Below are 27,106 nucleotides of genomic sequence, written 5' to 3' on the forward strand. Positions count from 1 at the left end.
CTAGAGAAGAGTCTGGGTTGGTGGAGGTTGTACCAGGGGATCCTAGTGTCTCTGTCCCATCAGAATCTGTGTCCATGAGGCCCTCTGTGGTGTCAGTGTCCCCCCAGTCTGTGGTTCCCCAGTCAGTGTCAGAAAGTGTGGTTGTCAAGTCTGTGTCTGCACCTATTGTTTCTCCTAGTGTAGTGAAGGCAGTGGAGGGGGCTGGACCAGAATGTATGGTGGTGCCAACCCCTCTTCCTCGGCGTTGCAGAAGTGCGGGTGGAGGTCAGCAGACACAGAGGGGTGGAGTGGGGGATGGATTGGATGATGGTGGTGGGGTGGGGGGGTGGGAAGGGAATGAGAGTGGCTGGTGCAGAATGCAAGGTGAATGATGTGGAAGTCGGGGTGAATGATATGGGGGAGGGGTTAATAGGGGGGTTTTGGAATCGCATCCTGGTGGCGATTGGATCTCAAAAGGTTTCTTAGCCTGGATTGTGTTTAAGTTGAGGTTCGGGGTTTGTAGTCTCTTTTTTGTTGTCTTTAAAATATGTTTCTTAATATGTTATCTTGTCAGGGAATGTTTTTCTTTACTTGCTGATGTACGCACGCTTGTTTTTTTTAGTTGTTGTTTATTTTTGTGTAAATATGTTTTTATTAATGAGCTGTATGTTTGTATGATTTTTTTATTAAAAAAGAATTTACACTCTAATGTCCCCCCTCCCCCACAGTCATAAAAACTCTGCAAGGTCACAATGATAACTACTAAGCTATTGACCTGCGATTCCATAACACATTTTTATAAAACAAATATCTGTATATTACCAGATTATTTTGATTATTTATTACCTATGATACAATTATTCTCTATTTTTATCTAGCATTTTTTACTTCAGCCACCCCTCACACAACTCCCTATGATGAAGATGAAGAACCTGATTTTAATGATTACCATTACCTGTACCATGTGATACTCCTCATCCTGTTGGTGTTGGCTCTGGCACTGTACTGGAAATGTGTGGTTAGAAGAGGTAAGGAAACCAAATTCTAAGTAAATTGTCCTCAAACAGCTCTCACTGCTGATTAGATAGTCTACCCCGCCCGGAATGCAAAGGTGGCGGGATTGTCCAGAGTATTACCTGTGTTTTCAATAAACAGTCCATGTTCAGCAACTAAACAAGTATTGTCTTGTTTTGTGCTTGTGAGCGGTTTGGAATATCTCATATCTATATTCAGACTGGGAGGAAGTGGTATATTAGGAAAGCACTCAAGCTGAGTGTGGGACGTTTTGTTACATTGGTAGCAAGCAGTGGGATGCTTCCTGCAGTCTGGGACATTCAAACCTCCACCTGGATCCAAGGTTCCGATAGCAGAAGAGGAGGAGAGGTACAGAACCAGCCGCCATGGAAGAGGAATTCGGTAGGAGGTTGCGAGAGTTGCAGATACGGCACAGAGGACCAGTATCAGAGCAGGTCCTGCTGGGATGGTATGATTCTATCCGCTGGGAACTCTGGAAGGAAGCATTAGCCCATGAGCAGCGACACCAGGGAAAAATTCTCCCCTCCTTCCAGGAAAGGTACTGGTCGCAGTACGAAGTGCGAATGGTGTTTTTGGGGGAACAACCGCATAAGGAATGAAAAGCTAAGTTAACCAGGCTTGTCCAGGTGGAGATGCGGTAGGACGAGAGCTACAGAGCCCTCTGCTGGTATGTAGCCCAAGTGTGCCTGTGGACAGTGGACGACACCTCAACAGAAGGCTTTGGCTACGGCAGCCTGGGGCTGTTATTAGAGAGGCTGTCACAGGACCGTGACTTTGGGAGCGATTTGGAGTGGCGTTTGGAAGAAATCTCAGAATACAGAGAATGGATGCTGAATGTCTCAGAAGTTCCCTGGGCACTGGAAGATTTAGAGTTTCTAGCCAATCAGGAATGGGAGCTGGAGATTGCCTACAGACAGCTGCTAGATTCTGTTCAGCAGAAAGTTTGGGCTCCCTTTGCCTGGGACAAAAATACCAGCTGACAACTCTGAAATCATGGCTGAAGAGTCGGCAATGTGGCAGAGTAACAGTGTGCTTTGCCAACCTGCCCACGCAGTTATGGAAGCGGAGGTCTTATGGAGGATGCAGCAAGTGCTGACTGACCTTGATGATCCTGTTTCTGCATGGGATGATCTTGGATGGAGGAATGCATCTGTTCAGCATCTGGATGAGGGTACGGGAGATGGAGCAGTCGGCTCATCTCTCCAACCACAGACCACAGAATGTATGGATTTATTTGACCGTTCATCAGAGGATGTTATAGCTTATGAGTCACCTGCCAAAGTGTTGGCACTGGGCCCAAGTGCAGCCAACCCGTGACCTGGATTTTCAGCAATTCCAGAGACTTTAATTGACTTTAAGTGATTTAATTGACTTTTCTTCTGAGGAAGAACAACCAAGTGAGCCTCCAGCAAAAGAGCTAGCATCAGGGCAGAACATCACGGAGCTCTGCCCAGCACCAACAGCAGCATCTGTGGAGTTACAAGGAACTTCCCCAACTGAAGCACAGGCCACCAGACAGAGGGTCCAAGACCTCTGCCCCACATCTGTGGCATTTCCGGAGGCTCAGGGTGAGAAGGTGGTGGTCACTTCCCAGCAGCAGATCAGGATACAGGGAAAGAAGGTAGAGGAGGTGTTCGTCGTCCCTCCCCAACAGTCGGCCAGGGTGGAGGAAGCAGTCTTTCCTCCCCAGCAAAGATCTGTGCACCAGGGAGACAGTACCAGAGACATGTCGTCCCAGCAGCCAGATGAGGGAATGGAAGAGGAAGCAGCCGGCTCACCTTCCCAATGGCAGCTGCACAGTTTGGGAGTGGAGGAATCCAGCCTCCTGCCCCAATGGTTAGCCGAAGCGGATGATGTGGTGTCCCCAGCAGAAGTGCTGGCAACAGGGCAGAGTGTCGCTGGCCTCTGCCTAGCACCTACAGTGTCTCTACAGCTTCAAGAAACTGGGGTGATTGTCCCCTCTGCCCAGCAGAAGACCAAGCCCCGGAATGTTAAAAACCACCCAGCTGAAGCACTGGCAGTCGGACAGAGAGTCAATGATCTCTGCCCCACACCTACTGAGGTCAACTATTCTTTGCAGCCAAGAATGGAGGTCATGCAGACAGACTATGTGAGTTTACTCTGCCCAAATAAAGCATGTCCAGACCAGGTGGAGGTCTGGGACATTATTAGTCGACTTTTGATGGGGGAGAAATGTGACAAACTCACCCGGGACAGAGGATTTTGGAGGGGACTGAATGCTAGCCTCTTGCCTACCGACTATGGGCCCTGGCATTTAAGGGAGCTACAAACATTTAGGAAGATATTCTGTTATGTAATGCAAAAGGACATTATTAAGGTTTTTAAGGAGGCCATGATGGTCTCTGCCTTTTGGGACGTGGTTGTATTCCATTGTTCTATTGTGTCTGCCTTGGATATTATGGGATGTGTATGTAAATTAGCTGTGAGTTTGGTGAGGGCGAATTCCTCCAACAGCTCTCACTGCTGATTGGACAGTCTACCCCGCCTGGAATGCAAAGGTGGGGAGATTGTCCAGAGTATTACCCGTGTCCCTTTTTTTTCCATAAACAGTTCATGTTCAGCAACCAAACGAGTATTGCCTTGTTTGTTGTTAGCGGCGGTTGGAATATCTGATATCTATATTCAGACTGGGAGGAAGCGGTATATGACGAAAGTACTCAAGCGGAGTGTGGGACGTTTTGTTACATGCAGAGCTGCCAACACTGCTCTGCAAAATCACTAGCTGAATTGGGGACATGGACAGAAGGGGGAGATAGAGAGCAGCAGGATCAACCAGGTTGTTTTGCAGAATGCAGAAAAGGAATCTCATAGTGACTGAGTATGAACAGCATGCAATACACCATTTATTACGTTTTTTTTTTATGATGTGGGTTTAGTGACCCTTTAAAATAACATTTAATAAAAAACTTGGAAAAATGGTGCTAAGAAAATATTTACAGAAAAAGGGTAACACAAAGGAAATGAGACAATAATGCAACAGAAAAACAAAGAGGGTTTAAGAATGAGAATACTCATCAAAGTCTTGGTTTTGTGAATTTGGCAAAGTCCATTCAATGAGCATAAGATGGATCAATGACTCTCATAACTCCAATCTAATGTTCCATGTTTCATGGTAAAGGAGGGCTCCAGACTGTTACTACAGTCTCTCTTTTCTTGTCCCTGAGGAGGGTGTGGACATATATGATCTGACCAATCAAGAGGTCTGAGGAGTGGCCGATGGGATATCAGTCTTTAAATTCATGCAGCTGCCCCTCCCTCAGATGCAGATTTGTATTAATGTATTAATATTTTGAGTATATCACATGTTATGATCTGGTAACATGCATAATATTGTGCAACTGCCATTCCAGAGATACTACCTATGGTATCCCTCAGATAGGGAGGTCAACCAGGAAGTGGAAGATGTCTATTCAGCCTTTTGTATATGATAGCCTAGTTGTGTGTGATCTTGATCCGTTCAGTATTTTCTTCCACATCAAATGCACACTATATTACCAAAAGTTCTGGAACGCCTGCCTTTACACGCACATGAACTTTAACGGCATCCCAGTCTTAGTCAATAGGGTTCAATATTGAGTTGGCCCACCCTTTGCAGCTATAACAGCTTCAACTCTTCTGGGAAGGCTGTCCACAAGGTTTAGGAGCGTGTCTATGGGAATGTTTGACCATTCTTCCAGAAGAGCATTTGTGAGATCAGGCACTGATGTTGGAGGAGAAGGCCTGGCTCATAGTCTCCGCTCTAATTCATCCCAAAGGTGTTCTATCTGGTTGAGGTGGAGGAACTTGACTGGCCTGCACAGCGTCCTGACCTCAACCAGATAGAACACCCTTTTATGGACCTTGCTTTGTGCACTGGTTCAAATCTTTTGATGGATGTGGATTATGGTGTGGGGTTGTTTTTCAAAGGTTGGGCTTGGCCCCTTAGTTCCAGTGAAGGGAACTCTTAAGGTGTTAGTATAACAAGACATTTTGGACAATTTCATGCTCCCAACTTTGTGGGAACAGTTTGGGGATGGCCCCTTCCGGTTCCAACATGACTGCACACCAGTGCACAAAGCAAGATCCATAAAGACACGGATGAGCAAGTTTGGGGTGGAGGAACTTGACTGGCCTGCAATCCTGACCTCAACCCGATAGAACACCTTTGGGATGAATTAGATCGGAGACTGCGAGCCAGGCCTTCTCACCCAACATCAGTGCCTGACCTCACAAATGCTCTTCTGTAAGAATGGTCAAACATTCCCATAGACACACTCCTAAACCTTGTGGACAGCCTTTCCAGAAGAGTCGAAGCTGTTATAGCTGCAAAGGGTGGGCCAACTCAATCCTGACCTCAACCCGATAGAACATCTTTGGGATGAATTAGATCGGAGACTGCGAGCCAGGCCTTCTCACCCAACATCAGTGCCTGACCTCACAAATGCTCTTCTGGAAGAATGGTCAAACATTCCCATAGACACACTCCTAAACCTTGTGGACAGCCTTTCCAGAAGAGTCGAAGCTGTTATAGCTGCAAAGGGTGGGCCAACTCAATATTGAACCCTACGGACTTATGCCCCGTACACACGGTCGGATTTTCCGATGGACAATGTCCGATCGGAGCGTGTTGTCGGAAATTCCGACCGTGTGTGGGCGCCATCGGATATTTTCCATCGGATATTTTCCATCGGATTTTCCGACACACAAAGTTGGAGAGCAGGAGATAAACTTTTCCGACAACAAAATCCGATTGCGTCAATTCCGACTATGTGTGGCCTGTTCCGACGCACAAAGTGCCACGCATGCTCAGAAGAAATTCCGACACGGGACAGCTCGTTCTGGTAAACTTAGCGTTCGCAATGGATACAGCATTTTCGTCATGCTGCAATGTTAAAAATGGTTTAATACAGCGCACTCTCTTCTTCTTTATAATGTGAGAAGAATTAAGTCGTTTTGCTGCTCATATTCACACACACTTCTCACAAACTTTTATTTGTGTTTTTTTAGTGGGATTCCCTGAATATATTGTTATTAGTTGTCACATCTGACAGTTTTATATTTTTTAATTTTTTTTTTATTTTGGATTTTAAGCCTTTTTTTTTCTTTAATGTTTGGATTTCTTCCAAGGCTGATCTTTGTTCAATGATATTTTTATTTTTACTCCAGAATATTTTTGGGTGTGTTTTGTGTGTCAAGTTACCCCAACACCATTGATATCTTTTATTATTTAATCTCCAGGAGATTGTTTGTTGTTGGTGTCCCTTGTTCATTTCACATTGTATATTTGAATTGTACCTGAATCCTCACAAACAAACTGTCCTTTTTGAAGTAAAACACATAGGAGAGTATAATTCAAAACAAAAATCCTTTATTAAGGGATCAGAACCAAACAAAGAGGAAGGCAACACTGGATCAACATGAGAAATTAGCGAAGCCTGGGACCCCCACGGCAGACATCAATTCTTCAACATCAAAATTGGTAGCCTGAGGAGTCCATATGTAAGGGAGGCCAGTCTGGTCCAGAATTCACAGAGATCCGGATAGCAGCAGATGACATCTGTGTCCCCAGGCTGTGGTACCACAAGAGGCTGCATCTTTTGGCCGACCAGACTGAACCCAGGGCAATCACTGTCTGGTCTTCCTTCCACGCTTCCTTCACGGCTGTGGCTGTGCAGTTGGAGATGTGGCAGGAGGAGGAGTAGGACCTGGAGGAGGAGTAGGACCTGGAGGAGGAGGACTGGGGGGACCTGGAGGAGTACTGGGAGGACCTGGAGGAGAGGGAGGAGGAGGAGGAGGACCTGCAGGAGGAGGAGGAGGACCATCCCAAAGATGTGTGTGAGGTGTAATTTGGCCCCTCATACCTTTCTCCAGAGCCTCCGATATGAGGGCCTCACACATGGCTTTTTGGCCCTCCTCCATCCTCTGCATTTTCTAGGCTATGAAGGCAGCAATGTTCTCCTCCATGGTGTGGGGTGCTCCCAGGACCTCTGTAGCCCTCCAAAAGAATGCTATAGCAGCCTCCTCTAGGGTACTCCTCCTACTGCCACTTTCTCTTTTTTAGGGGGGGTGGAGGGACCTTGATATCAGCCAGCCGGCTCGGCCCGGCCACCTCCTGGCTGAGACTTCCCTGTGTATGAAAAAGGGACATGGTTGTAATGTTTTGCATCATCAATCACAATCATAAATTAGTACTCCCAACTAACATCTAGTTAACATCATTGATTGTACAAGCAGAAATATTTAGAGCAATACTATACCTGGCTCAATCTGGGCTCCTCTACATGTGGCCTGGAAGGCCCAGGTTGGGCGTCAGAAGCCTCAGCCAGGGGGGAAGGAAGCGTGGAAGGAAGACTTGAGAGGGATGACCTGGGTTCAGTCTGGCCTGCCAGAAAGTGCAGCCTGTCGTAGTACAACATCCTGGGGACATAGATGTCATCTGCTGCTCCGGATCTCTGTGAATCCAGGACTTTCTTGCGCTCCCTCAGATATGTGCTCCTCAGGCCACCAATGAAAATCTTTAAATAAGTGATGTCTGCCGTGGGGATCACCTGCTTCACAATTTCACACAATTGCTCCAGTGCTGCCTTCCTCTTTGCTTGGTTCTTGAAATGGGGGTGGGTAATCTCCCGCAGACAGGGCAGCTCACTTAGCATCTCTACGAATACTGACATGAAGTCATTGTCTTTCATTAAGATATCCATGTTCACTGCAAGACACAACACAAGACAAAGCTTAATGTCAGACAAAACTCTCCTAATCTTGTTACAATATAGGCCTCAATCTAGAAGCAGTATAGGCACAAGTTTGTCTCTTACCTTCGTTCTTACGATCGGCGCGTCCAATGCTCCTTCCTCCGCTCACAGATCGTACGTAATACGCACGCGTGTTACGCTTTATACACACTGCGCATGCGTGTAACTCCGCCCGCCCCTGACGTTCTTTCTAGTGTATTCCCCGCCCCTTTTCGTTCAGCGCAGTGGGTGAAGAGCACATGGCGGAGTTACAACAGGTGCGTGCTAATTCTAGCAACGAGGAGGAGGAGGAGGAAAGCCCGGATCCAGGCACATCCCGATCCAGAAGGAGACGTTTTAAGGCCACAAATATGTCGTTTGGGGAGATGTTGGAGATGGTCGACATCATGAGGAAGTCCGACTATGACGGAAAATATGGGCCTTACACCAACCCCAACATCCGAAAGGCCAAAATCATGGCGAAAGTGGTCAGGAGTCTTGAGCGGAATTTCGGGGTACGAAGATCTAAAGATCAGCTCAGGAAGCGGTGGTCGGACCTGAAGTTGAGAGAGCCAGAGCAGTACCGAAAGATCCGGAGAGTGCTGCAAAAAAGTAAGTAGTTGTGCTGTGTTCCTATTCTTTCTGTCTTTATTACGTTCGTTCTGCTCCATATGCTTTTATTAATTGTAACGTTTAAAAAGGTCAACTTTGAGGGGGGCAGGAGGCGGAGCCTAGCAGAGCAGACATGCATTGTTAGAGCTCCACAGCGCTGAGGAGAGAAGAGAAGGACAAAGCGGAGCCTGCAGGCTCAAAAGGTATCCATTTGAACCTTTTTGCCCCAGGGAACAAACTGTGAAAGTTTGGGCAGGAAATATGGTACTGGGAGGAAACCGTGGCAGAAATAAAAATCACCTCACAAAGAGCTCACAGGCACTCACTGCAGCTGAAGCAGCTCCAGTCACCTCACAAGATACAGCATCAGGGCGCTCTCACAGACAGAAAATGTCACAGCAAGACTCTCCATTTGAGTCAGATACAGAACAAATCCTCTCACAAACTTCTCCACAAGCCTCCTCAGTATCCCCAGTAATATTATTACAATTTGAAAAGATGCTTCATAAGGCTTTAAAACAAACCTCAGACCAAATAACAAAAAGCCTAACCAAAGAAATAAGAGAGCTGGGAAACCGCACCGCAGCCTTAGAAATAAAAATGGATGAAATTGAAATTACAACCCAAGAAAATATAACAGAATTGGAACAATTAAAAAAAGAGAATTTAATACTTCAAACTAAGCTTGAAGATTACGAAAATAGAGCCAGACGTTCAAACTTGCGCATAAGGGGAATACCTGAAACTGTGACAGACCTGCAATCTACTATTACTGCTCTATTACAAGAACTAAAGCCAGATATCCCTATTGAACGTTTAGAACTGGACAGAGTACACAGAGCCCTCACAGCCAAAAAGAAAGATGGACCCCCACGTCATATAATCACAAAATTTCATTATTACAGAACGAAAGAACAAATACTAATTGCTGCAAGAGAAAAAAAGGAACTTAATTTTCAAGGACACAATTATCAAATTTTTGCTGACCTATCCCAACTTACTATTACTAAAAGACGATCCATGAAACCCCAACTAATGGAACTGCAACGCCACAACATTATGTATCAATGGGGCTTCCCCTTTTCAGTCAGATTTAACTACCAAGGTACAATTTACAGAAGCAGATCACCAGATGAACTACAACAAACCCTTTTAAAATTAAATCTGACAGAACCCACAAGCAGCAACACTCCCACACGCAGAAGAATGGCATCATCTTCACCTTCAGGCAGCACCCAGAAAATTCCAGAACAAAATGGGAATCATCATTCTCACAAAAGAGGCCGTTATGCCACATCATCCATGGACCAAGAAGATTCAATGGACTGACATCCTAATTCCTGATATCTCTTCATTTATTATACTAAGAGATGGTTCTCTATAAAAAAACCTATATTCATAACTGAATGTAACTGCATTCTGATAGTCACACACTGTGTGGAATCATGTTACATTCCAGTTATATTTCTTATTACTTCTGATTCATATAGCCTTAGAATATATAAGTGAAATAAGGAAATTCTTGTTTAGTTATATATTATCAGGTAATAACAATAGATTTATTACTTTTTAGGACAAATATGTTCAATAATCCAGAAGTAATGGAAGCTTTTTCTTTCTTTTCTTAAAACAAATATATTATTACCTAACTAGTTCCTAGAATTATGTTTTTGTTTATTCTAATCTGAAGCAATACAACCTCAATTTTATGAGTTAACATATCTAAACAGTTACATATGAATAAAATATGTAATTGTTTACTCTAAAAGGGTTAAAATCCCAAAATAATTCAAACTATCTTCATCAATACCAAAGTTATTAACAGTACCTTTCTAACTGAATTATTTAGCCTAGGGCAAGACTAACCATATACAACCACCCTGGAATAAATAATTTCAACAAAAACTATATTCTGCACTCCAATTAATGAAACATCATTTTGATGTCTTTTGACATAGCACTTCTCTCCTGTAAGCGGAAGATCCGTGAACCCCCATTAGCCCTCCTCATTCTCCCAACCATATTATGTGGGAGTGTGACGAAGGCACTTATTCCCCTGAGAGAGATATTTATTCTCTTTCACGGGTAAATTGTGATTACTTGCAAAAAATAATTTATACAATGTATCATCTAATCTCATATGTTTTTTGTTTACTCTTTACTCCAGAATTCACTGGTTTCTTTTCTATCTATTCATCTCTTCAGTCCACACAGGTTGATCTGCGCAGTCAGCTCTGCATAACAAAAAGTAAGTCAAAACTATTTGATCTGTTGCCATGGCACCACTGAATATACTTTCCCTGAATGTTCAGGGAATAAATGTCCCTCAAAAAAGGACCAAAGCCTTCCGTACTTTCCATAACAAGAAGACTCACATAGTATGCCTCCAAGAAACACACTTCACCAAAGATTCTACTCCAAAATATATTTCTCCTTTTTATCAACAAATTTACATGGCTTCTGCCTGTACCAAGCAAAGGGGAACTCTAATTGCATTTCACCGATCCACACCATTCACCTTATCATCAGAAATTAAAGACCCAGAAGGTAGATACCTGATACTCATGGGTTATATAATGGATACAGCAATCACGGTGATTTCCTACTACGCTCCTAACAAACAACCTACACCATTCCTCTCACATATATTACAAGTGATTAATACACACAAAATAGGAACAGTGATAATGTGTGGGGATTCGAACCAGGTCCTCCTCCCATTTCTAGATAAATCACCTTTTACACCATCCAAAATAACCTCTAGATTACCTTTTTCTCAACTTCTTTCTAAATACAATCTGGTAGATTCATGGAGAGAAAGTAACCCAAAGAAAAAGAAATTCACTTATTTCTCGCACCCTCATCAAACCTTCACCAGAATAGATCATATTTTTCTAACAATAGGAATGATACCAGAAATTATTGCATCAGATATAATTCCGATTCCGTGGTCTGACCATAATGCAGTATACACTACTATAGCCTCAGCCATACCAAAAGCGCATGACCCAACGTGGTACTTACCGGACATAATGCTCAAACACCCACTACATCAGATGGCCATTGAACAAGCTTTAAAGGAATACATATCAATTAATAATACAACAGACATCTCCCCAATAACACTGTGGGAAGCTCATAAGCCTGTCTTGCGTGGTACAATACAAAGACAAATGGCACTATTTAAACGGGAACGCAAAAATCTAGCAAAAAAACTAGAACTCAATTTTAATGCAGCCTACATATCATTTCAAGATAATCCATCTCAGAGTACAAAATCTCATCTGGAAAAATCTAGATTGGAATATGATCTATTTCTCACTGAGTCAGTTGATAAATCCCTCAAACGCTCCAAACACAATTTCTACATGAATACAAACAAACCAGGTACATATTTGGCTCGGGCATTAAATTCAACTAACAAATCTTTCAAACCAATACGTTTGAAATTATCAAAAAATGTTTACACTTGTAATCCAGTTAAAATAGTCCATAAATTTCACTCACATCTCGCAACTTTATACAAGACAAACAATGAATTTAATCCTACAGAAGCTGAATCCTTCTTCTCAAAAATAACCTTACCTGAGTTATCTCAGAATCAAAAAAGCAGTTTGGATGAGCCTATAACCATAGATGAAGTTGCTAACGCCATAAAAGACCTAAAACTTAACAAAAGACCAGGCCCAGACGGCTACTCGGCTTTATACTATAAAACATTCTCAGAAATACTCTCTCCCATTCTCACTGAAACTTTTAACAAACTTCTAGATGGACATTCTTTTCGGCAAGAAACACTAATGGCAATTGTTTGTATGATCCCAAAACCCCTTTCTGATGATACTTCCTGTGTGAATTATCGGCCTATCTCTCTGTTACACCACGATATTAAATTATTAGCAAAAATAATAGCAAAACGCCTCAATAGCATTATAGGAAAATTAATACATAGAGATCAAGTAGGCTTCATGCCAAATAGACAGGCAGGTGATAATATACGCAGGGCAGTGTTATTGGCACATATTGCTAAAAAACGGAAAATCCCTTTATGTTTTCTATCTCTCGATATTAAGAGGGCATTTGACACAGTATCCTGGCAATATATGCAATATTCATTACAAAAATGGGGTTTTGGACCCCACTTTTTAACATGGATCAAAGCATTATATAATAAACCCAAAGCCTATATAAAATATGCTGGATACAAATCTGAAGCCTTTAATATCGAAAGAGGTACCCGACAGGGTTGCCCATTATCTCCCTTATTATTTGCCCTTATACTCGAACCCATGGCCCAATACATCAGAACAAACCAAACTATAACTGGCATTGAAGTAGGAGGTATTACACACAAATTATGTATATTTGCAGACAATATATTACTTTTTCTATCATCACCACAGGTCTCTGGTCCTAACTTAATACCAGCTCTTGATGGATTTGCAGCCCTATCCGGTCTTATGATTAATCCTAAGAAATGCCTAGTGCTTAATATTTCACTCACAAACATGGAATTGATCCCGGCTAGGGCTGCACTCCCATTCACATGGGCAGAAAAATCAATCTCATATCTTGGAATTCATTTAACAGCATCTCATTCTGACTTATTCTCAACCAATTATCCTCCTGTATTAAGACAGATCACAAATCTAATAAAACAATGGTCGCAACTTCCTTTATCCTGGATAGGGAAGATTAATGCAATCAAAATGACTATTCTACCCAAATTGCTTTATCTATTCAGAGTCCTCCCTATTCCAATTCCTTCCTATTTTTTGAGAATAGTACAAAAAAGAGCAACTTCGTTTATATGGGGCTCTTCTAAACCACGTATACCTATACACACACTACATCTTCCCAAAAATAAAGGAGGCCTGGGATACCCTAATTTTACTAACTACTACAGAGCAGCACATTTAGCCAGTCTGTCCAAATACCATGCAAAACAGGAAATCCCATTATGGGTATTTATAGAGGCTTCAGAAAATGACCCTCTATTAATATCAAATTTATTATGGCTTGATCCTAAAGACCGCTTTAAAATTCATAATCCCATAACTAAACACTCCTTATCTCTCTGGGATAAACTAAAAACCAAATATCAGTTACAATCTCCACACAATCCTCTCCTTTCTTTTATCAGAAATCCGGCCTTTTATCCGGCATGGATCTACCCAAATTCTTTTAAAGCTTGGACAACATCAGGCATTCAGACTCTAAATGACTTCATAGCATCTAAATCATTCCTTTCATTCCCATCGCTTAGAGAAAAATATGATCTACCAAACTCTGAGATATTTAGATATCTCCAAATCAAAAATTTCTATACACCATTCCTAAAGGGGGATACACCATTATCCCAATTATCCATTTTTGAATCAATCTGTACAAAAGATCCATTTGCTAAAGGTACAATTTCATCACTTTATAATCAATTATATGGAGTAGCAAATCTTAATAGACCCTCTTACATTCAGAGGTGGGAGGAGGACCTGGGACGAACTTTAGAAGACACGGACTGGTCTAACATATGGCTCACATCTAAGTCATCTTCACCCAACATCTTAGCACTGGAGACAAATTATAAAGTCCTAACTCGCTGGTACCTTGTACCCGCTAGAGTGGCAAAATATTCACCTAATACCTCAGCTCTTTGTTTTCGAGGATGCCCAGAAATAGGCACATATTTACACATATGGTGGACGTGCCCAGTAATCCAAACCTTCTGGAAGGAAGTCTTCGTGATTGCATCTAAAATATTTAAAAAAATAATACAACCAGATCCATATTTAACTTTACTTAATCTAAAACCGGAATGGTTAACACTCTCTCAATTCAAACTTATAATCCAACTAATAACGGCTGCAAAACAAACAGTGGCCAAGGCATGGAAATCTCCTACACTGGTGCTAGCAGAAACAATTCACAGAATGAATAATACAATGTCCCATGCTAAGATGGTAGCCATCGATCAAAATCAAATTCCAAAATTTGAAAAACTTTGGCATCCTTGGATAAAACAGTTCCTGTCAAACTTCAATGACTCTGTCCTGTTGCCATGGTAACAGATTAAATGACTTACAGAGACACCCATTCTAAGGCTTCAAAGAGAACTAAAAAGAATAATAAACTGACAAGCGGGACAACCTTGTGGACCATACCTCTACCTTTCAACCCTTTTTCTTCTTTCTCTTTCCTTTTCTCCACCTTACGATTAAAGCTCATTATCAGAATTTATTTGACCTATATACACTCTACTTGTAAACAATATGTATAGTAGGTATAAATCATTTAAATACCTACAAAAGTAACTAAGGAAATGATATATATCTTTAATTTAGGTTTACGTGAACCCAATGTTTAATATTTGAAATTTCATGATATTTACCTATATAAACCCTACTGTAAAACAATGAGCTTACTTTATAGATCCTTGTAAACTTACTTTATGTATCTTTATAACATTGTATACTCAATAAACTTCTTTTGACAAGGAAAAAGGTCAACTTTAATGTTCATGGGCCCATTATTCGTTCGTATCAAACATTTTTCTTTCGGCCTCTAGAACACCATTGTTTAGGCCATATGCATTTTCACACATTTTTGGGGGCCTACTTGGATGCCAAATATTTGTTTGTGTAGATGGGTTTGTTACTAGAATGAAATGCAAACTAGATTGTGTGTAAGGAGAGGACACTGAGCAGCTGTTTTCACATCTGGACACTGGAGCACTAGTGTGGGACACAAGAACACCATTTTTATTAGGGGGGGCACACTGATGCTCCAGTGTATACTATAGGGGGGGCTACATCTGTGAAACTTGTACTAAACAGGTAAAGTATTGCAGCTTGACAAAGGGCAATAAAAAAATATACATCTTGGAACTCGGCTAAAATAGACAATTGTACCCCACTTCCAAGCAATGTTTCCTATTTCTAGTTCTGCCATCAAATATCTGTGTGCTAATTATACCATTTTTGTTTTACATAGGGGAGAAAAGACTCGGACACCCCTCATCCGAGGAGACCAGAGACCCCCCCCCCCCTCTGGAAGAAGGGGAAATCCCAACCCAAGAAGCTGAGCAGGAGGAAGAAGAAGATGTGGTGGAGATTGGCACCACAACAGGTGAGTGTCTGCGACCACAGGCTCAGGTAAAAGAGATGGATGGTGGCAGATTTTTGAGACGTTTTTTTTTGTTCTTTATCTCTTTTTAGGTGATCGTGATCCAGAACGCTTTACATCTGAAAGTGCCCAGATACTGATCGGGGAGATCATGGGGTGTAATCTCCAATTGCAAAACATCCAGCAACAAATCAGTGATGTTATTAAAAAAATAATAACATCATTGATGTTTTGGGGTGAATTTAAACCCCACAAAATCACCTGTTTTATCGTGGTCCAATCTTACCAAAATTTTTTCAATGTTTAGAAAAGCCAAATTTGGAGGATGCACACAGTGTGCCAACATGTGCTATCTGCCATCACGGGAGATCAATGGACGCATTTTGGGGGTGCAACCCCTTCCTCAATTATAAAGTAGCGTTGAGGAAGGGCTTGCTCCCCCAAAACACGTCCCTTGATCCCCCCGATGGCAGATAGCACATGTTGACATTCGTAAATTGGTGTGCATCTTCCAAATTTGGCTTTTCCAGGGGTGATTTCCCCCCATCTGAACGCTATATCAAACCCAGTTCCTAAATACTGATGTCTGATATAGCCTTCAGGTTTTACCATATGTGAACTTTGTAAGTTCAAGTTTTTGGCTTTCTTGTTGGTTTTACACAGGCCTGTTTTATCTGAAATGGATATTTCGATTTTTGATAATGCTACTGCAAACATTGTTATACAACAAACATGTTGGTTTGTTTTAAAAACCTTTGGTAAATGCACATGTGATTGTGCAGGTATAAAAAAGTGCCTTACTCAAGAATGTGTGGATTATTGTCTCAACACTACAACACTTTTGGGGTGATGTAATTGCTGTTTTATGCAAAAATGGGGGTTATTTCCTAAGGGCAAATACACTTTGCACTACAAGTGCAGGTTCAGTGCAGTTGCAAGTGCACTTGTAGTAAAATGTGTTTTTGCATTTAGGAAGTACCAGCCAACAGTGTTTTTTATAAGGTTACCCAATCACGACATTTACTGCACTCAACACATTTCTGTCAGGGTCAGCTAAAACAAACACAAGCAGTAAATGTCCACAAAGAATTTCTTTTGGTTGTTTTTTATTTGAAAAAGGTGTCACAGATTGTCTGGCATATTGATAGCCCCTCTACCCGCAAAGAACTCCAGGTAGCGTAACCGGACATCACGGGCATTCAGGGAGGGCAAGCCAGGACGGCCACTTTCAAGCGCCGTCAGTGTTGATGGATTTGGGATTACGGCCTCAGGCCCAACTGAGCCAGCATAGTTGGCTGAATGTTTTCTTAAAAAATTATGGAGAACACAACAGGCAAGTATTATATGGTTCAGTTTATACTCCGCCATATGGATGGGTGTCAGAAATAATTGGAACCGGCTGGCCAGGATTCCAAATGTGTTCTCCACCACTCTTCGGGCTCTGGCCAGCCGGTAATTAAAAACCCTCTGTTCCGGGGTGAGGGTCCTCATCGGGAATGGCCGCATCAGGTGGTCCCCCAGCGCAAATGCTTCATCAGCAACGAACACAAATGGGAGACCTTCAACATTGTCCTCTGGAGGTGGCAAGTCCAAGCTGCCATTCTGGAGACGCCTGTAGAACTCTGGGCGATGACTCCACCATCGGACATCCGGCCATTCTTCCCCACGTCCACATACAAGAACTCGTAATTAGCCGACACCACCGCCAACATCACTATACTATTAAACCCCTTGTAATTATAATAGTACGACCCCGAGTTGGGTGGTGGGACGATGTGGACGTATTTCCCATCAATTGCCCCTCCGCAGTTAGGAAAGTCCCACCGCTGGGCAAAGTGGGAGGCCACAGTCTGCCATTCCTGTGGCGTTGAAGGAAACTGTTGAGGAAAAAACAATAAACATTACTATTTTTTCAAAGATACATGGCAAGCAGATTATACACAAACATTATGGGGCAACCTCCAGATAGCATTTACTAAGGGGAATTTAACAACAACAAAGTATAAGGTACACCTATCATATTCCCCCCCCCCCTCATGGGCCATTTCTAACATTATAGGGGGGGAACTCTTGGACAGGTAACCCTCTTCACTTCATTGAGAGATGAATGCCTAAATACAGGGTATTACTTGGAACAGCCCCTCCTTAGTTACACTATTGGCAGACCACTGGACAGGTAAGAAGTGTCATAATACAAAGATATAAATACACACTGTACACATTTGAGCACATTTAAACATTCTGATATTACCAATATCATGATAATAATAGGATACAAAAACTTTAAACAGTACCATTGGAAAGTATACAGGCAGGCCCTTGCACTACATGCTTTGGGGAATTCATCCATAAATCTGACCAGTAAAGAGGTGGGTATAGTGTGTATGGGTTTGGCAAAGTCAGCAGATAGATGATTGAGGATAGAGAATTGGGATCAGCTGACTTAGCAGTTGGGGGAGGGAGGGTTACAAAAAATTTGGGGACACCACAAAAAAAGCCTCTGGCACTCTGCCTGAATTTAAATCAAAAATAACATTTCCAAACATTTTAGGGGGTGTTTGGGGTAAAGCACTACTATGGAGCTGATAAAATACATTGTTAAGTGACTACATGAGGTGAATATAGGCCAGGAGACACCATGCTGGGGAGGTTATTGAAGGGCAAATATGTATGAAGGACATAAAAAAATAATTATTACATAAAAATCCAGCATGCATGAGAACAAAGGGGACATTCACAGCATATTACAATCATGGTAATTAGGGAATGAGGGAAGAAATACAATATATTAGCAAACATTCAATACAATTAAATGTGATATAAAAGGATAAAAATCTTACCTTCATATACTCCTTCTGCAGGACCTGTATGATGGCCGAACAGGTCTCTGGGATGATGATACCCAGAGCCTGGGGGGAGATGCCTGTCGAGAACTTGAGGTCCTGCAGGCTTCTCCCTGTGGCCAAATACCGCAAGGTAGCGACCAACCTCTGCTCCGGAGTGATGGCTTGCCTCATGCAGGTATCCTGCCTGCTAATATAGGGGGTCATCGAAGCCAACAAACGGTGAAATACGGGGTCCGTCATCCTGAGAAAGTTCCTGAAATCATCAGGATTATTCTCACGGATCTCACGGAGCAAAGGCATATGACAGAACTGGTCACGCTGAAGCAACCAATTCTTGGTCCATGAACTCCTCCTCACCCTGTTCATGGACTGGACTTGTGTCAAGGTCAGGACCCCAACACCAAGCCCCCGCACAGCACGAACTCTACGAGGAGTACGCATACGAAACATGGATAGAAAACGGTCGGCTTCTCAGAACGAAGTAACAGAACGCACTGAAGAACAGCAAGGATTGTGAAGAGCGACCTGAAAACCAGTAACGAACGAACAAGAATACAATGACTACTTAAACCCACAAGCACAAACTGAACGGCAGAAAACGATCTGAAAGCCACGAGTCTGAAAAAGCGCGAATCGTCTCTCACCAAACTTTTACTAACACGAGATTAGCAAAAGGAGCCCAAAGGGTGCCGCGCTTGGTTCTGAACCGGCCTTTTCTAGTCTCGTCGTACGTGGTGTACGTGACCGCGTGGTTGTCGATCGGAAATTCCGACAACTTTGTGCGACCGTGTATAGGCAAAACAAGTTTGAGCCAACATCCGTCAGAAAAAATCCTAGGATTTTGTTGTCGGAATGTCCGAACAAAGTCCGACCGTGTGTACGGGGCATTAGACTGGGGTGTCATTAAAGTTCATGTGCATATATCACCAATACTTTTGGTGATATAGTGTATAATCAATAGTAATGTGGCTTTATAATATCGAATTTTATGGATTATATTTACATTTTGCTTGGTTGGGAAACCCATTTAAGGGACCAATGACGTCATTGTCTGTAATGCGACTCAGGAAGGAACCCAGGAGCAACGCCAAGGGAGTGAGAGAGGGAGCCTGGCAGGAAAGGATTGAGGAAAGCGTTATTATATGTTCTTAACAAGTCATCCTTCACAAGCCATCTTTTACAAGTTGCACTAGATCTTTACAACAAGCCATTCCTCTTTAGCTGCATTCACTGTGAAGTAATTCATCCTCAAAGATCACAACAAAGACCTCTGATGTCAGCCAGTTTCTGGCAGCTTAGAGAGCCTGCTGTCTGGGAGAGCGGAGATGAAATTTCAGAACTTCTGTTGTAACATTGAACATTCATTTCTCCAAAATGCCGATAGCTACAGAGGTGAATAAGGACTTGGTCAAAAAGTGCCTTTTACTGTTTTTTCAGAAGATGTTAATAATTTAGGGTGTATAGTCGGGCACAGGTTCATTTTAAAATTTTTATAAAACCTATATAATAATTATTTGTATTATTCATTTGAGATATTAATTACAATGTAGTTTATCCAGGGGGGCGGGATGGGTGGGATCGGTGAAGCAGATCATACATTGAATCTTTAATATACTAAAGAGTTACATTTTCTAATTTTATTATTAAACACTGGAAAATCTGCTCTAGTCTGGAAGAAGATACATGTATTGTACACTGTAATTTTTTTAAAAATCATTTTGAAACAAAATCTCATTTTATTTTATTTGAAATATTTTTTTACTTTAATAAAACTATGACCTGTTATTATCAAGGTGTATAAAGGCAGACAACCTTCCAAGCCCATCAGAAGTCATTTTCACTGTTGGAGAATCTCTGGGTTACAGAACCTCTATAGTTATAAACCTATGGTACCGGGTCAACACTATGGGGTCTATTTATTTAAAGAAAAGTATTCGCTTAGCCGTCACAAATAATCCCTGTATTTTGCCTAAAGTGTTTGTTTCCTATGATCGTCAGCTCCATCTAGTGGCTACAATGTGGTAGTTATCCCATTGAAGTCAATGGAAACAAAAATAATTTGTTCCGCATTGACTTCAATGGGATGCAATACCACATGCGGCCAGAGGCGGCGGGCGCCAGAGAGCCTCAGTAATGGCCGAAAAGGCCCGAGGACACTTCGGCTGACCTCGGAAAGACTTCCGAGGTCAGCCGTGCTGTACTTGGGCCTTTCGGTGCATTTCCGAACGGGACGTTGGGCTCTGCTCGGCTCCGGCGCCCCCCCCACCTCAGACCAAAAGCGGTACTGCACACCGCTTTGGCCTGAATCGTGCATGTTTTGCGAGACAACACTCGCAAACCGAGTTACGATTTTTAAAAATACAGTGCTCGTATTGCGAAACGCTCGTTAACCATGTTACTCGCAATCCGAGATTCCACTGTACCCTTTCTTAGATGTAGTTGCTGCATTCATTTTCCTTTCTTAGGGTTTTTTCCTTTATTTTCACTTGGGGATCCTGCCAGTCAATACTTATGGTCCTAGAGAGACATAGCTTATTCCATGTACAGCATCTATGAAGGAACAGGGGACAGCTTGTAAGGCTGTTAACTGAAAACGGTCAGTATAGGGAGAGAGCACAGGAAGTTAGCGCCCAAGATTTCTGTCGGGATCAAGAGATATTTTTGCACTTATCAAACCAATTTAACAAAACATGTTCAATCAGATATTTAACAGGTCACGAGGAGTAAGTTCTGGTGTACATACACTTTAATGTATAGATTTTGCAAAATAGTGTGACCTATAGTAATGGTTCTTCTTTCCTGGTTATTGTCTCCTTGTGATTCCCCAGGAGAAAGACGCTGAAGATGTTGATCTGCATTATTCCACCATATCTTATTTTTCACATGGTGGACATCGAAGAGAAGAGAGGAGCAGAAAGAAGACGGAGGAGGTTGAATACACTTCAGTGAGGACCCATAACACCCACCTCACATGTGACCCAATGGACCTGGACCCGGGCAATGTGTGTTATGCCACCCTAAAGATGACTCCATCAGACGCCAGGACTGCTGAACAATTCACCACTTACCCCGACTGGGAGTAACCTGCCAATTTCTTCATACGGATCAAAGACCTCCATTAATGATCTGTAATTGTAGGAAATCCTCTGTGTAGGAGATGTTGTCTTATTGTTGTCCTGATCAGGATCCCAGTAGATCCCAGCAAGGATAAGGAGCCCATGGTTCCTTGGAGAACGGGTCTCCTGGTTTTTGGAGGTCAGCGCTCCAAGGGACCACCTACCAAAGTGAATCAATTACCCAAATTTCATGTTCTTGTTATGCATGTCCTTGACGTTGAAGGTACATTTACACCCGTGAGCTGCCGCAAAACAGATATTTTCCTGCATTATTATAATGAAGGATCCATAGTGTGTTGTGCTGCATTTCTTTAAACTGGCGGCACAATGCACAACTACAGTAATAGGCGAAACAGACATGCCATGTTTTGTGCTGGAGGCTCTACGTTAACCACTTCAATACTGGGCACTTTTACCCCCTGCCTGCCCAGGCCAATTTTTAGTTTTCAGGACTGACACTTTGAATGACAATTGGGTGGTCATGCAACACCATATGACATTTTTATCATTTTTTTTTCACACAGATAGAGCTTTCTTTTGGTGGTATTTGATCAACACAGAGTTTTTTTATATCACGCTAAATAAACAAAAAAGAATTTGAAAAAAAAAAGAAAAGATTTTTCTTTATTTTTGTTATAAAATTTAGCAAAATTTAGCAAATAAATAATATTTCTTCATAAATTTAGGCCAAAATGTTTTCTGATACATTTCTAACTAAAACTTCAAACTATGACATCTGTATATGAAAACCGATCGATCCTGATGTACTGACGGCGTGACATGTTTGTTATTTAAAAAAAATAACAAGTGAACCTTTACAACCCCTTTAAGTGGTGGATGTCAGGGCCGAGACGGTGGGCAGGATGGACGGCTGTCCTGGACGCGGTGGAGATCTCTGCAAGAAGGGGTGCTTTAGAGGGGGTGATTTGAACTAGGAGGGGGATTTGTGTTAGGAAAGGGTATCGGGAGGGGAGGTGTTTGTGCTAGCAGTGATGATTGGGGGGATTTGTGCTAGTAGGGGAAATTTGGGGTGGAGGATTAGTGCTAGGGGGGAGGATTTGGGGGGATTTGTGTTGGGAGTGGGGGATTGAGGGGGGCAGAGGATTCATGCTCAGAGGAGAAATTTTGGGGGCAGAGAATTTGTGCTAGGAGGGGGGATTAGGGGAGGGAGAGGATTTGTGATAGGAGGAGGGATTTGGGGAGGGAAAGGATTTGAGCTGGGAGGGGGGATGTGTACTGGAAGAGGGGGAGTTTTTGTTTGGGGAGAATTTTGCCTAGCAAAAGGAATTTGTGCTTTATGCCGGGATAAGTGTGAAAACAATTTTTTTTTGGGGGGGGGGGGGAGGGCGCCACTGGATTATACAGAGCGAGGATCTCCGCTTACCCGACTGTCAGACAAAGTCCCGCCTCCTGGGCCTGCTCCTACGATAGACAGCACACTGGTGACGTCTATCATAAGAGGCGGGACTTTGTCTGAGGACAGAGGCCATGCGGGGTAAACAGGAGATCCCTGCTCTGTATATTCCGTCTCCTCTCCTCGCTCACTATGCACTGATCACAGGTAAGCCTGAGGTGCTGGGCACTGAACAGGCTGAGCTGCTGGGCACTGAACAGGCTGCATTGATGGGCACTGAACAGGCTACATTGATGGGCACTGAACAGGCTGAGCTGCTGGGCACTGAACAGGTTACATTGATAGGCACTGAACAGACTGCATTGATGGGCACTGAACAGGCTACATTGATGGGCACTGAACAGGATGCATTCAAGGGCACTGAACAGGCTGCATTGAGGGGCACTGAACAGGCTGCATTGAGGGGCACTGAACAGGCTGCATTGATGGGCACTGAACAGGCTACATTGATGGGCACTGAACAGGATGCATTCAGGGGCACTGAACAGGCTGCATTGAGGGGCACTGAACAGGCTGCATTGATGGGCACTGAACAGGCTACATTGATGGGCACTGAACAGGATGCATTCAGGGGCACTGAACAGGCTGCATTGAGGGGCACTGAACAGGCTGCATTGAGGGGCACTGAACAGGCTGCATTGAGGGGCACTGAACAGGCTGCATTGAGGGGCACTGAACAGGCTGCATTGAGGGGCACTGAACAGGCTGCATTGAGGGGCACTGAACAGGCTGCATTGAGGGGCACTGAACAGGCTGTATTGATGGCACTGATCAGGCTGCATTGATGGACACTGATCAGGCTGCATTGATGGACGCTGGTGAGGCTGCATTAATGGGCACTAATAAGGCTGCATTGATGGACACTGGTGAGGCTGCATTGATGGACACTGGTGAGGCTGCATTGATGGACACTGGTGAGGCTGCATTGATGGACACTGGTGAGACTGCATTGCTGGACACCGGTGAGGCTGCACTGATGAGGCTGAGCTGATGGGCACTGATGAGGCTGCAGTGATGGGCACTGGTGAGGCTGCATTGATAGGAATTGGTGAGGCTGCATTGATGGGCACTGATGAGGCTGAGCTGATGGGCACTGGTGAGGCTGCATTAATGGGCACTGATCAGGCTGTAATGATGGGCACTGGATAGGGTGCACTGATGGGCACTGGTGAAGCTGAGCTGATTGGCACTGGTGAGGCTGCGCTAATGGGCACTGATGAGGCGGCATTGATGGGCACTGATCAGGCTGCATTGATGGACACTGGTAAGGCTGCATTGATGGGCACTGAACAGGCTGCATTGATGGGCACTGAACAGGCTGCATTGATGGACACTGGTAAGGCTGCATTGATGGGCACTGATCAGGCTGCATTGATGGGCACTGGTGAGGCTGCATTGATGGACACCGGTTAGGCTGCACTGATTAGGCTGAGCTGATTGGCACTAATGAGGCTGCATTGATGGGCATTTATCAGGCTGCATTGATGGGCACTAGTAAAGCTGCACTGATGAGCACTGGTGAGTATAATACACTCTTCAAATGTGCTTTCAAATGCATGGTTTTCCCTTTTATGAACAAGAAAATAATGATGTTATGCGGTTGGGCTGGTATAATATTGCTATGGGGCTGGTATGAAATGATTTCCAGAAATAACATATATATCATACAATCATTATATAAACACACACCACATACACTGCATATATCATTTGAGGAAAATATGATTATAAAATAAAGTAAGTGGTGATTGCGCTGTGATAAGAGGGGAAGAAAGGAGGAGGGAGGGGAAGGGGCTAGCTCAAATGTATAGAGAGGTGAATGAAAAAATTATACAAAATATAAAGGTATAATAAGCATGAGGGCTAGTATCATACTAGCACATAAAAAATATCATGTAAATACTGAAACAGAAGAAAAGAAAAATCTCAGTGCAAAAGGGCTAGTACCATACTAGCACATATGTGGTAACTCAGCAAATACTTATCAAAAGATAAAACTCAGTGCAAAAGGGCTAGTATCATACTAGCACATATGTAGTAACTCAGCAAATACTTAATGGTGACTCCAAGTAAATAACTAAATGGTGAACAGTCCCACCGCCTTGTAGTACAAAGTGCTCAAACAATGAGTCATCAGTTGCAAAAGGCAAAATGGAAAAATTATACAAAATATAAAAGTGTGATGAAATGTAATAAAGTGCAGTCTAATGAGCACTAAATCTGAATAAACTGAAGAAACAAAATAGTCTAAAGCGTATAAAAAGCTATGAAATGAGTGACAAATACAGTGTGGGTACAAAAAAAAAAATTGAACAAAATAAAATATATAAATCAAAACAAAGTCCATGTGCATGAGGGCTAGTATCATACTAGCACATAAAAATATTGTAAATACTGACACAAAAGAAAAGAAAAAATCTCAGTGCAAAGGGGCTAGTATCATACTAGCACATATGTAGTAACTCAGCAAATACTTATTAGTGACTCCAAGAGAAATAAATAAATGGTGAACAACCCCACCACCTTGTAGTACAAAGTGCTCAAACAATGAGTCATCAGGTCCAAAAAGGAAAGTCCACACGCCACAGGAAAGGGAGACAAAGTCTTCAGTGGGGACACCTCTGTGCTCGCAAGCAGCTCACCTTACTGCTGCAAGACAACAGCTTGTAATCCAGTAACAAATCACCAGCAGGCAAGGGTCCCATCCAGTAGTTCAGACGATTCGGGTGGTGGGTGTGCAGGATGGTATATAACAAACATAAGCAGACAATATATAGTATAACTCCGTGGCGGCCAAAGTGGAAAAAAGGGACAGGACACAGAAGGGGGATGCACTCACTTTTGTAAAATGAGTGTGGGCGTCAATCCAACGAACGCCGAGTTCATATACCTCAAAAAGGGTGTCTTCAAACCGTCCCCATTTCCTCAATGCTTGTCCCAATGGGATGCATATATGTGGAGTGTTGGAAGAGAGTGCACATAGCGTGATCCCGTATATAAATCAGTTTATTAGGTTAAAAACAACATGGTACACTTACATTTAGCAGAAGGCTATAGTAAAAAACATCCACGAGCGCCGAGCTCATATCCTATCATCAGTCTGTGACAGTTCCCGCGCTCCAAACCTCACGCGTATCGTCACGTGACTTCATCAGAGGATAACACGGGATGAAGAGTCTATGCTTTTATATGGTCTCTATGTAATGGGCGTTTGGCGGCCATTTTCTTGAAGCCTGCCACTACAAAAATGGATGCCCGGCGGCCATTTTCCCGAAGCCCGCCACTGCACTGGGCGAACCCAGCACTGGACAAGTCTGTCGGCCATTTTGTTGAGGTCTCACTCTTATATTAAAAGAGGTACTAGTAGTCATAGTCATGCTAAATAAATGAAAATTATACTAATCGCATGGGGTGCAGAAGATTCATAGTCGCTAAGAAAGCAATTCAGGTCAAACTCGATGTTAAGCCCTTTGGGTACAAGAGTGTCCATAGAAAAGATCCATTGGGACTCGAGTTGACTCATTGTTTGAGCACTTTGTACTACAAGGTGGTGGGACTGTTCACCATTTATTTATTTCTCTTGGAGTCACTAATAAGTATTTGCTGAGTTACTACATATGTGCTAGTATGGTACTAGCCCTTTTGCACTGAGATTTTTCTTTTCTTCTGTTTCAGTATTTACATGATATTTTTTATGTGCTAGTATGATACTAGCCCTCATGCTTATTATACCTTTATATTTTGTATAATTTTTTCATTCACCTCTCTATACATTTGAGCTAGCCCCTTCCCCTCCCTCCTCCTTTCTTCCCCTCTTATCACAGCGCAATCACCACTTACTTTATTCACACCACTTTTGTCTGTTTGGATCAGCCATTTAGGTGTTGCAGCAGTGCCCCTTAGCATAGGTATTTCTGACAGCGCAGGAGTTTCTTCATTATTTATCCATATGATTATAAAATAGTTTACTCTTTGTAAAATAAAGATAGATAGATAGATAGATAGATAGATAGATAGATAGATAGATAGATAGATAGATAGATAGATAGATAGATAGATAGATAGATAGATAGATAGATAGATAGATAGATAGATAGATAGATAGATAGATAGATATTTCCCCGGATTTCATTTTAAAAATCTGGTCTACAGGTTGCTTTTTGAGTTTGTCAAGCCTTTTGGATCATCTGTTACTTGGGCCTGTTGACTTTATTTGCTGTGTTGCTCACCCCTCAGTTTGACTGCCTTTGG

General features: G+C 42.7%; 1 protein-coding gene across 1 annotated transcript in view; it reads left to right on the plus strand.

The window, feature by feature from the left end:
- The window catches only part of LOC141127786 (uncharacterized), a 44,394-nt gene extending 22,018 nt beyond the window's left edge, over nucleotides 1-22,376 (plus strand). Inside the window, exons 5-6 of the mRNA XM_073614564.1 lie at nucleotides 858-1,007; nucleotides 21,154-22,376. Coding sequence (XP_073470665.1) covers nucleotides 858-1,007; nucleotides 21,154-21,167 — 164 coding nt within the window. The 3' untranslated portion in view covers nucleotides 21,168-22,376. The remainder of the gene's footprint in view (nucleotides 1-857; nucleotides 1,008-21,153) is intronic.
- The last annotated feature ends 4,730 nt before the right edge of the window (nucleotides 22,377-27,106 follow it).

This window comes from Aquarana catesbeiana, linkage group LG02, assembly GCF_042186555.1.
Source record: "Aquarana catesbeiana isolate 2022-GZ linkage group LG02, ASM4218655v1, whole genome shotgun sequence".
Lineage (NCBI taxonomy): Eukaryota > Metazoa > Chordata > Amphibia > Anura > Ranidae > Aquarana > Aquarana catesbeiana.